General features: G+C 58.3%; 1 protein-coding gene across 1 annotated transcript; it reads right to left on the reverse strand.

Moving 5' to 3' along the window:
* Positions 1-27: 27 nt before the first annotated feature.
* On the reverse strand, positions 28-8,816 carry ZNF687 (zinc finger protein 687). Its single transcript, XM_061120843.1, has 9 exons — positions 8,661-8,816; positions 3,518-5,640; positions 3,193-3,371; positions 2,629-2,805; positions 2,369-2,531; positions 1,879-2,211; positions 1,672-1,784; positions 1,338-1,479; positions 28-1,200 (listed from the first exon to the last, which is right to left on the reverse strand). The coding sequence occupies exons 2-9, from the start codon at positions 5,621-5,623 to the stop codon at positions 703-705; spliced, it is 3,711 nt and encodes a 1,236-aa protein (XP_060976826.1). The 5' UTR covers positions 5,624-5,640; positions 8,661-8,816; the 3' UTR covers positions 28-702.
* Positions 8,817-11,760: the final 2,944 nt, after the last annotated feature.

Raw genomic sequence — 11,760 nt, forward strand, 5'->3', positions numbered from 1 at the left:
TTGGTCAATAACTACCTCATCCCTCAAGAAGGGCCTTCCCAGCTTTGTCACTCACCTCCCTCCCAGACCCGTCCACATTGTCACATAAAAAGAGGAGCTTGAATGGGGATTAAACCACGAGCAGTTTTAATGGTCTGGTTTTCTCCCTCCCATTTCCCCCACTGTTAGTATTATTACTACAAGAATAAAGGATTCCTGAGAGCCTGTCCCCTCCTCTCCCTGGGTCCCCCTTGACAGGACTCACCCCACCAACCCCCCTCCCCCCCTGGATTTCTGGGGAAAAAAAAAAGTGAAAGGCACTGCAGGGGTGGGGGGCTGGAGTGCCAGTGAGTCTGAAGGGCATGCTGGGACACAGATGGGGCCGCCATCCGTGCCCACAGAGGTGAGGAGTGTCCCTGACCACCCCAGTATCAGGCCTTCCCATCCTCCCCCCCACCACCCCCCGTCCCACATGGGGGGGCTGCAGCAAGAAAATAATTAGTGTTGGGCTCAGAAAGAAGGAATGGAGGACCCACTCTACTAGGACCCAAGGAGGGACCGAAAGTAACTACCATCCTCAAAAGCTGGTTGTCCTTGGGGGTTAGCGGAAGAGGAGGTGAACAAAACGTGAATTATAATGGAGCTCCCCAGCCCAGGGACCAGGCAGCAGCAGTGACCCAGGGCTCCCAAGGAAGAGGGAGGGGCTCAGTCCAGGCCTGGGCCCTAGTTGTCCCCGCTGCCCCCTTGCCGAGCCCTGATGAACGCCATGCCATGGGTGCGGAAATGGGTCTTGAGGTTGAGAGGGCTATCGCAGCTCTTGCCACAGACCTTACAGGTCAGCGGGCCTCCTGAACCAGGCAAGGGTGACTCCCCACCATCTGGGTCGGACCTGGAAGGAGGAGGGGCCTCTTCCTCCCCATCCCCCAGGCCTAGGGCACTGGCACTCCCCACACCCCGTTTCTTCTTGTGGCTGATGAAACGGTGACGGCTCAAGGAGCCAGGCGAGGCAAAGCACAAGCCACAGTCGAGGCACTGCTGGGCACCACCGTCCACCCTCAGGCCCACCACGAGGCTCTGTTCTGCCGCGCCGCCGCTCCGGTAGCGCAGGGGGCCGTGGCCACCCGACCCGGGTACGCCCCTGGGGGACTTGGCTGGAGGTGTCGTGCTGTCAGGCTCCTCACTGCAGGAGTCTGAGGACTGGCGGCGCTTCCGTCCCGGCCCCTGGAGAAGAGAGGAAAGGAACTGGGTGTCCAGGTCCCACGGCCCCGGCACCCCCACCCCGCGCCCTGAGGCCGCGTCCACGTCCCGCAGGCTCCCGCTCCCACCGTCCTCGCTTGGCAGCTTGGGCCTCCGCCTACCTGGGCTCTGGCACCAGGGCCCCGAGCCAGGGCACTCCCCCGGCCAGGGGACTGGGCCCCGAGCGGCAAGCCGTGCCGGACCTGGACGTGTTTCTCCAGGATCAGGCGGCTGCTGAAGGTGCGCTTTCCCTCTGTGCAATACCTAAAGGGGAGAGCGGGCGGGGTGGGCGCCGGGGCACAGCCCAAAGACCAAGGCTCGTGGCTTGAGCAGAGGGAGGCCTCAACCGTCAGTCCACTCAGACCTAAGAGGCAGGTGGGAAGGTGTTTTGGGGAACCAGGGTCGGGGGCACCCTGCTGGACAGAGAAGAGGACAGGGGCACAGGGTGAAGGTTACCTGCAAGGGTAAACTCGCTTGATACCCTCGTGGTTGACCCTGACGTGGCGCCTCAGGCTGGGGGCCGAGCAGAAGGAGCGCTCACACAGGCGGCAGGGGAACTTTTTCACTGACTAGGAGAGCAGGCAGTGGGGGATCTCAGAGCCAGGCTCCCACCTGGAACCCCGTCCCCACGGCCACACAGGCCAGCCCAGCGCAGCCCCTCACCTTGCCGTGCTCCTTCTTCATGTGACCCACATACTCGTCACGCTCAGGAAACCAGGAGTGACAGAGGCCGCAGGTCCAGCCTCCCGGGCCGCCCCCCCCGCCCTTGATGCCTTTGCTCCCCAGTTCTCGCCGGGGCCGTTTGCTTGGGCGAGGGGGCTCGGGGGAGCTGGGCGGCTCCTCCTCTTCTGAGGTGGAAGAAGATTCCTCAGTAGGGGCAGCGGTCCCTGCCCGAGACACAGCCAGCTCCTCGGGCTCCGTCTTGGGGGTCAGAAGGGCACCCCCAGCTCCTTTCCCAGCGGTCTCCTCCCCCGGGCGCCCAGACTGATGGGTGTTCTGTGAGAGGGAGACAAGGCGTGTGGCTGTTGGGGGGAAGGGCCTGGCTTTGCCCAAGTCCTGGCTTCTCCCCTGCTCCCACTTCCAGAGGGGTGTGTGATCTTAACCCCGGATTGATACAGCTGAGCACCCCACCTCCGTCCCTTGACTCCTGTACCTTGAGATGTTCCAGCATGGTCCTTTTTTGGGCAAAAAGCAGAGGACAAGATGGGCACTTGAAGACGCTGACACGCTGGGGCAACAAGTGCTGGTCGAAGTGTGAGGAGAGGAGGGGTTTGTGAGTGAAGACTGTGTCACACATGGCGCACTTGTAGATCATCCTGCGTGGAAGGAGGGGACAGTGCCAACATCCTGCCCCATCAAGGCCCAATCCCCACTCCTCCTACCCCACCCCTATGCGCCCTCCCCAGGTCTCACTTGGCCTGCTGCGTGTGGAAGCTGGGATGCTGGGTGTAGAGGTGGGCGTGGGCGCTGGGTGCAGACTTGAAGGCCATGGGGCAGATGGGGCACTTGTGGAAAACCTCGCAGTGTGATGTCTGGATGTGGGACTTGATGGAGTTCACACCCCCAAATACCACTGCACAGCTGGGGCACCTTGGGGAGAAAGTCGGAGGCACAGCGGTGAGTGGGGGGCATCCCTACAGCCACCCCCAATCCCACACTCATTCTCGGGGACCGGGTGGCCTGAGAAGTTAATCAGCAGTGGACCATGAGCAAGTGGAGGAAGGAGCCACAGAACCCAGTCCGGGAGGGGAGGCCTGTGGAGGTGGAGCTGGTGTTCCAGAGGTGGCCCTGCTCGCTCCTCTCTGTGGGGAGTGACGGAAAGGCAGAGAGCTCAGGCTGCACTCGTCAACACAGCACGGCTGAGTGATTCAGCAGGAGAGACGGGCCCGCCTTCTAAAAGGCTGGTCCCAGGAGCCACGAGACCATCAAGTACAGGAGGAAAAGTGTCGACATATGGGGAGGAGGTGTGGGAGGCACCTGTATCCTACGCGGCGAGAGAAATGTAGGCAGGCCTCCCGGAGATGGGTCTGAAAATTGGCTTGCAGAAAGTTGCCCCCACACTCAGGACAAACGTGGGGAGGTCGGTTCTTATGCATGCGCTGGTGGGCGCTGAAGCTGCAGCGGTTGGGGAGCATCATGGGGCAGGTTGGGCACACCTGTCGAGGGGGTCAAAACAAGGTGAGTCTGTGAGGAGGGACCTGTCCCCCATTCCTTCTAACCAAGCCCCCACACCTTCCTAGACCCTGTCCCCATGGCACCTGGCTGTCCCCTTCCCAGGGAGGGGCTGTGAAAGGTAACTCACGTTGCTGGTGGCCCCAGGGGCAGGGGGCCCGAGCTGCTGGAAGTGGGCAGCCATGCCGGCCTTGTCGCGGCACTGCTCCTTGCACTCCAGGCAGCGGAAGCACGTGTAAGTAGAGGTGGCAGGCGTGGTGGGTGGCTCCGTTGAGAGCGGCAGCACGGGGGCCTCGGCGGCAACTGCAGTAACGGCGGATGTGGTGACAGCCCCTTCACCCTTGCCCAAGGCGGGCAAGGCTGGAGGTCCAAGGGCAGGTGGGACAGCCAGCAGGGGCGTGATGTCCGGCTGCCCCACCATCTGGTCCAGGGCCACCGGCCTCATGACCAGATGTGAGCACTGCATGACGAGCCCCTTGTCCTTGTGCTCGCGGGCATGCAGAAGCAGGCTGCACTTGTTGAAGAAGACCAGGCGGCGGGCGCAGTGATTGCAGGTGACCTCAATGCGCATGCTCCGGCGGTCATAGTGTCTCGCCAGGCTCTTCTCCAATGAGAAGGCATCCCCACACTCGAGGCAGCGGTAGCCCGTGGGTGGCAGGGCCAGCCCGGCCTCAGCCGGCGGACTCAGGTTCGGCCGGTAGGCAGGCAGCAGGTTCTTGCTGTTGAGGATCTTGTTGAAGGCCTCCACCAGGCTGGACTGGGTCCGTGAGATCACCGTGCCACCCGCTGCCCCTGGCCCAGTGGCCGGCTTAGAAGGCTGCACCATTACCACCGAGGCGCCATTCACCTTCTGCCCCCCTGTCCCCAGCCCTGTCCTCCCCTCAGCCTTGGGCAGGGCTTGGGGCACCAGACCCAGCACATTCTTAGGCATCGTCTTAGGGCTGGTGGCAGTGCCCCCGGGCAGAACCACCGCTTTGCGGGCCACACTGGCCGCCATCAGCATGGCAGTACTTGCATTCTGAATGGTGGCCACGGGCAGCACCGTGCCCTTGAGCCTTGTGCCGTCACCCAGTTGGACACTCACCACCTTCGGACCCTCGGGGGCTGGGGTTGCCGGGGACAACTTCAGGAGGTTAGCCTCTGCCAGGAAACCCCCCTCAGCCAAGGGGGCAGGGGGATCAGGGTCTGAGGGGACCCGGGTTACAGTCCTTGTGATATTTCCACAGGATGTTTTAATAGTCTTGATCCGCACCTTGAGGGGCCGAGAGGAGCTGGAGGCGGGGGAGTCATTGCTGTCCTCGTCCGCAGCCTCAGCTCCACTGGAGGGACTCTGGGGACTTCCCGGGGAAGACTTGTCTCCTGGTCCCTCATCCTCCTCCTCCTTCAGGGGCTGACAGCTGGGCCCTTTAGGGGAGGCAAGCGGGCTCTGGTGCCCCGGAGACTTCTTGAAGAAGGACACCCCTGCCGCCTGGGAGGGGGACGCACTGGCAGGGACTCCCGTGGCCTCAAGACTAGTGCCTGAGCCTGGCTGGGCAAGGCTCTGGGGATGAAGGGGGCTGCAGCTTTCCTGCTTCAAGGACCCCAGCAGCGGGGGAGAAGTGGGGGGCAGCAGGGCTGGGCCATTCTCCCGGGTCAGCTCAAAGGGAGAGGGGAAAGCAGGTGGGGTCAGGGCCCCTTCCCGAGGTGGGGAGGGTGCAGAGGGAGGAAGAGGATCAGGGTGCTCCCCTGGCTCAGGCCCAAAATGAGTAAACAGATCCAGCGAAGCTTTACTTTCCAGGGATTTTTCTTTCCAGGTACCCCCACTGGGAGGAGCTGGAGAGCGTGGGGTTCCTGGAAGGGATGGCTCAGGGCCCCCAAAACCATTCTGCATCAGACGAGGTCCCAGAGGGCCTTCCTTCGTCACTCCCCCGACCCGGGCCCCTTCCCCTCCTGAACTCCCAGCCAGGGACTCTGATTGCTCAGGACACACAGTGTTCTTGACGATGACGCTGACTGCTGAGACGTCCGGCGGTGGCAGGCTATGGTCAGAGGCCTGGGCGGGCCCCCCAGGGCCATCCCCGGCAGGAGCTGCTGTTGCTTCTCCAGATTCACCTCCTACACTGGGTTCAGGCTTCCCGGAGCCTCCTGGCCCCTCATTTTCTTCTGGCCCAGAGTGGATGGCTTCATTTGCGTCAATGTCAGGGATGTCAAAGGCAGCAAGGAGGTCATCAAAATCAGGGGTCTTCATGTCCCCCATGGCAGTCGGTCCCAGACCTGAGAACAGGGGAAAAAGTGAGAAACTGAGATGTCTGAAAGCAGGAACTCTGGATCTCCTCCCTCAGGATCTCCATATATATTCCCTCTCAGAAGCCCATGCACACTGACTTAGGTACACCTCCATCATAGTGCAAATCCTAGAGAGCTGATGGAGGCACCTGTTTTGCCAAACCCTAAAACTGGAAAGGAAGGTAGCAGGCACATTCCAGAGAAAGATCCATAGAAGATCCAGAGAAAGCAAAGGAAAAGAGACGTCTCAGAAACACAGCTGAGAGATAAGACAGTAGAGACGGAGGGAGCTTTGCAAGCGTCCTGGTTGAAACCACCACAACCCCTCCTGTGCCCAGCACAGAATCAATCAACTAATCAATACTACTATTAAGGAGGCGAATGTACACGATGCTCTAGGTTTAAAAGCTCATTCACAGCAGCCTGGGATCCATTCATACTCTTCATGGATCTTCTGGGGGTCCACAAAGATCTGAAAGGCCATATGCACAAAAGGGCAGCAACTTAAGCCAAGATGCAAGGATCGATTCCAGTTCCAGCCTTATCAACAGCCTGCTGTGTAAGCAAGTTACTCAACTGCCTTACTCTTGCTGTCTGAAACAGCGGGCAAGCAACTTGTTTAACACAGGGTTGTTCTGAGCATGATATGAACCCTAAACCTGAGAGTCAGAACCCACAGAATAATTGATTATTACAGCTAGGACAAGGACATGCCAGGCCGAGAAGGCGCTGGGAGAGAAAAAAGCACTGGAAATCTAGGGCTGGGGTCAGAGACGAGAGTCAGGGGTCAGGGAAGGTCAAGTCTGGGCCACTTGGGGTCATTACTGGCACTTGGAGATCTAGCTGGGTGAACAGGGAGAAGTGGGTTCAGGGAAGCTGCCCAAGAGACCCAAATGGAAAGAATAAGACACAGGAACAGAAAGAGACAAAGAGAAGAAGCAGCGGAAAACCGTGCCGGCAGCCTGGTCACAAGGGCCCAGCCTAGGCCTCTGCTGTCACAAACACCTGCTGCTCCCTCACCTGCCTTCCCAGGAGTGCCTGGCCCTCCCCTCGCCAACCCCGCCCCCGCCTCCCCATCTTGCTCTCTCAGGACTAAAACTCCAGGGTATGAGCTTATCCAGCACAGCTGCCACAATAGGTAAAAGTCAGGCCCCTCACTCCTGTCATTTCTCCTCTGAGCGCCTCGCCTCAGGTTATCCCCAACTCACACTCCTCACCCTTTTCATTTTCCCTTGGCTTTTTTCCCATTACAGTGGCCCCAGAAGGCTCAGCCAACCCCCACCTGTCCCAGTACAAGAAAAGAAAAAAAAAAAATCCCAAGAGACTAAAGCAGTACTAAACCAACAGGGTCAGCCGAGAGCCTGTGGGGGACCCAGGTCTGTTCCCTACCTCTCTCTCCCCACAGTGTTTCTATATCTAGGAAGAAGCAACTGAAGAAGTCTCTTTCCTGCCACATTCCCTGCCCAGGATGCAAGCCGTTTCCCAGGCCAATTCTCTCACCTCCTTCCAGCCTTTAGACTGTAACTGGAGAGAGTCCCAGCAGGTGGCAGCTGGCATTGCTGGGACCAAGGTGGGGGTGGAGGGAGAGGGTACCAACTAGAGGAAGAAAGGGGAGTCCTCCCTTCATCCCTCTCTACTTAATTCTGCAGGTTCTGGGTTTAAACAAAGCCCTCTACCCTTGCGTCTGCCCTGCTGGATGGCTGCAGCCCTCCCCTGCCCCGGCGCCCTTCCCACCCTGAGAGGCCAGAGCCGCCTTCCGCTTCGGCCCTCAGAAAAGTGGGCTGGTGGAGCACAGATCAATGGGGACTATGAGAATACACCTACGAACTTGCCTCCCCCAAGCAACTCCCTCTTTGACGTCCAAGTGACTTAGAGGTCATCGGATAGTCAGGAACAGGCAGTAGATCAAGCAGCGGAGCTCAAGGCCGTAGAGGCTTCCCCCGCCCCACAGTCCAGGCCTTTCTGCGGCTGCTGCGCCCTGTCTCTTGGGCTCCAGCCCCCCTCCTTCCCTCCGTTCTTCCCCAAAAGCCAAAGGAAGGGGTTGAACAGGAAGAGGGTGAACTGGCTTGGGTCGGGTGGGGGCCCCGCGTCCCCTTCCCTGGCCCGGGGCCTGCTGCGCAGAGGAGGGCGAGGGGCCGGCGGCCGGGGGCGATTAGGCTGCCGCCAAGCTGGGCAGCGAGCTGAATTAAGTCTCTGCCATCTGCCGAGGACCTGCGCGGGGAGCATGTCCAGGGTTGCGGGGAGGGGGCGGAGTGTACATGGGAGAAGTCAGAGGGGAAACTGAGGCGCGCCGCCGTTCTCTAGTTCCCACCCGCGTGCGAAGGGAAGGACGGGCCTCCGCCAGGCCAGGCCCTTAGGGAGCTGCCGCGCCGCACCTCCCGGCCCAGGACTATACCGGAGTAGGGGAGGCGTGGAAAGATAGTGGGGAGGGGACAGTCTCTGCCTGACTCGCAGCTCTCCAGCCGGGGTCCGTCCCAACTCCGACCTCCTTCCCTCCCTCCCTGCGCAGCGCAGCCTCGTCCCCGCGCGGACTCCTGAGGCTCTCTCGAGACCAGAGAGGAATCGGAAGGCGCGCCGCGGCCCGGGGCTCGAGGTTGAGTCCCGTCCGGGCCCGGACGCTGACCCGCGCCCAGGCGGGGTGCAGGCTCCGCTCCGGCCTGGCCCAGTTCCCCCGCCCCCACCCCCAGCCCCGGACACGGACACCATTTTAGGTCGCGACATCCCGCAGCTTCCAGTCCCCGGGCCGCGCTTCGGACACCTCTTGGGCCGGGGGCGCCAGGAGTTGGGGACCCCGACCCTCCCTCCACGTTTAGCCTGCTAGAGGTTGTGCTTTCAACAGGCTGGGAGTTTCGCCCACCGGCCCCAAGGAACAGGGGCGGCATCGGGGCCACAGTAGAAGCCATCCCGGGGGGCGGCCCGGGGGGGGGGGGTGGTAGTTGACCAAGTGGGGGAGGGGCGGGGGTATCTACCCGCCCCCCCAGGGGGCGGGGCCAAAGGCGGGTATTTACCCCAGACACGCTTTCTTGTTCCGCTCCCAGTGCGGGCTGAGACCCGGCGGTCTCCCCACGGCTCCGGCCGCTACCGCCGCCGCCGCCGCCGCCCTCTCCACGACCGCCGCTACTTCCTGCTTCTCTCCGGTTCAGCCTCCCCCTCCCTCAGCTCCCTTCGCGTTCCAGGTCTGGGCTGCCCGCTTTCGCACTCGCCATTGGTCAATGCCCCCGTCGTTCAGTACTGCGCCCCGCCCAGCTCCACACTGGGTTGGCCTTAAGTGCTGCCGCTCCGAACCAGCTCCGTACAGCCTTCCCGGCATCATTGGGCAAGAAGCTTGGTCCTTCTGGAGATGCTTCTCCTCATTGGTTGCGCCGGGGCCCACCTGCCCCCATCTGTGCGTCTCAAAAATGATTGACCTCCGCGACTGTCGCTTAGAAAGAAACCAATCTGATTCCCTGCTTTCCTACTGGAGGCGGTGACTAACCCAGGTGCGTCTCCGCCCCCTCACTCCCTATTGGCCACGATCCAAGAAGCCTGCAGTTCACTTATGCAAATTTCAGAACCCTCTGCTTTTTATTTGTTGGGCACTTTGAGGAGAACCTCGTTGGCCCTGAGTGGAACCCGGATGTGTGGGTTCATTTGCACTGTTTTCTCAAGCAACACCCCAATGTCAGTCTTTCCGTGCAGAAGTCACAAAGTGGGACGTCCCCTAAAGCATCACGTCATCTGGTTGACCATTTCCTCACGGTTTTCCCCCTATCTAAACCGTCATATAATCTACTTGGATGGGATCTTCGCAAGGGCTAGTTCTTGGGCGATGGCGTCAACCACTGCTCCTCCCTCTGCAGGAGGGCTCGTAGCGGGGGCGGGATTTGTAGTGTGGAAGGAACAGGCACCTGAAGCCTGGGACGGGCTTGCAGACCGGAAGTAAGGCAGAGGTGACGTTAGGGTGCTGGCGTGGCCAGGTCCATTTCAAAAAGGGATCTTAAAGCGGCACTGTGGTAGGCTTCCTAAGCACGGAGATAGGGGGTGGAGAAACCCGCCCCACCTCCGTTACCCATTTAAGAGTTCTCGTCTTCCCCGCCCCCAGCACGGGTAGGGGGGGTGGAGTCGTGGCCGGTTTTCCCGCGCTTTGTGGCCCCGCCCCCTGAAGGCGGAGGTAAGAGGAGGGGTACTCCGAAAGTGATACTCTCTAATCGGCCTGGCGGGCTACAGTCCTTGGTGGGGAGGGGGATCCCAAAAAGTCAGACATGACTTTGCGACTAAACAACAACAGCAAGTCAGTAAGCGCTCGCTGAACTCGTTTGCAAGTCCAGTATACCACCTCATGCATACCCCAGCCGGCCGGGAAGCCTACCTATTCCGCCTTGTACACAGCCGCTGAAAACCTTAGATGTAGTTATTAAGATGTTTCTGTTGTGCTTTCCAAGACTCCCGTACCCAGGACACGATGGCGCTCCCTGAGAGACTGGGTAATAGCGATTGTATTGAAGTGTGAATCAGAACCTCCGGATGGGAGTATTGGGCCACCATTTGTCATATGGTTCCATCGGGCAAGTTGCTCAACCTCCTCAACCAAATTTTCTCATGGGTAAAATTGGGATTATAAATGCCCACCTGACATGTTTTCTGTGAAGATTTTAACGGTTTAGAATGTCAAAGTGCTTTGTAAAGCCATGGCAAATGGAATTAGAAACCCCCTCTCCAGCTCTGACTTTCTCAAGGTTGCCTGCAGTTATCCCAACTCACAGCTCCTCACCCACCTCTGAACAAACTAACTAGAATCGCATACTGGATGTATGTGAATGTATGCAAGTGTGTGTATGGGAATGCCCACCGGCATTCCATTCTCCTCTCCTCTGAGTCTTCCTGTGCTGCGGTGCTTAGTCTCTCAGTCCTGTCAGACTTTTGCAAACCCCATGGACTGTAGCCTGCCAGCTCCTCTGTTCAAGGGATTCACCAGGCAAAAATACTGGAGTGGGTTGCCATGCCCTCCTCCAGGGGATCTTCCCAGTCCAGGGACTGAACCCAGGTCTCCTGCATTGCAGGCGGATTCTTTACCACTTGAGCCACCAGGAAAACTCATGGAACCATAATTACGACTCATATACTGGTACTATTGTTGTTGTTCAGTCACTAAGCCAGGTCCCACTCCTTGCGACCACATGGACTGCAGCACACCAGGCTTTTCTGTCCTTCACTATCTCCCGAAGTTTACTCAAACTTATGCAAACTCATGTGCATTGAGTTGATGATGCCATCCAACCATCACATCCTCTGTTACCCTCTACTCCTCCTTCCTTCAGTCTTTCCTAGAATCAGGGTCTTTTCCAGTGAGTGGGCTCTTTGCATCAAGTGACCAAAGGATTGGAGCTTCAGCTTCAGCATCAGTCCTTCCAATGAATATTCAGTACTGATTTCCTTTAGGATGGACTGGTTTGATCTCTTTGCAGTCCAAGGGACTCTCAAGAGTTCTCCAGCACCATAATTCAAAAGCATAAATTCTTTGGTGCTCAGCCTTCTTTATGGTCCAACTCACATCTGTGCCTAACTACTGGAAAAACCATAGCTTTCACTATATATGGACCTTTGTCAGCAAAGTGGTGTCTCTGCTTTTTATTTTTATTTAATTTTTTTTTATTTTTTTTGTCTCTGCTTTTTAATACACTGTCTAGGTTTGTCATAAGTTTTCTTCCAAGGAGCAAGTGTCTTTTAATTTTATGACTGCAGTGATTTTGGAGACCAAGAAAATAAAATCTGCCACTGTTTCCACTTTTTCCCCATCTATTTATCATGAAGTGATGGGATGGGATGCCATGATCTTCATTTCTTGGATGCTGAGTTTTAAGCCAGCTTTTTCACTCTCCTCTTTCACCTTCATCAAGAAGCTCTTTAGTTCCTACCCACTTTCTCCATTAGAGTGGTATCATCTGCTTATATGAGGTTGTTGATACTGGTACTATGTGTGGACTTATTATAAGAATTTACATATAGAGGGTTCCTTGGTGGCTCAGGGGTAAAGAATCTGCCTGCCAATGCAAGAGACACAAGTTCAATCCCTGGTCCAGGAAGATCCTACATGCTGTGGAGCAAGTAAGCCTGTGCAACACAACTATT

Source organism: Dama dama, chromosome 20, assembly GCF_033118175.1.
Source record: "Dama dama isolate Ldn47 chromosome 20, ASM3311817v1, whole genome shotgun sequence".
Classification (NCBI taxonomy): Eukaryota; Metazoa; Chordata; class Mammalia; order Artiodactyla; family Cervidae; genus Dama; species Dama dama.

Coding starts and splice junctions, on each gene's coding strand:
- ZNF687 (XM_061120843.1), bottom strand. CDS start 5,623: ATGGGGGACATGAAGACCCCTGATTTTGATGACCTCCTTGCTGCCTTT. Junction 2,532..2,628: donor TTCCACACGCAGCAGGCCAA/GTGAGACCTGGG, acceptor CCTTCCACGCAG/GATGATCTACAAGTGCGCCA. Junction 1,785..1,878: donor TGAAGAAGGAGCACGGCAAG/GTGAGGGGCTGC, acceptor CTGCTCTCCTAG/TCAGTGAAAAAGTTCCCCTG.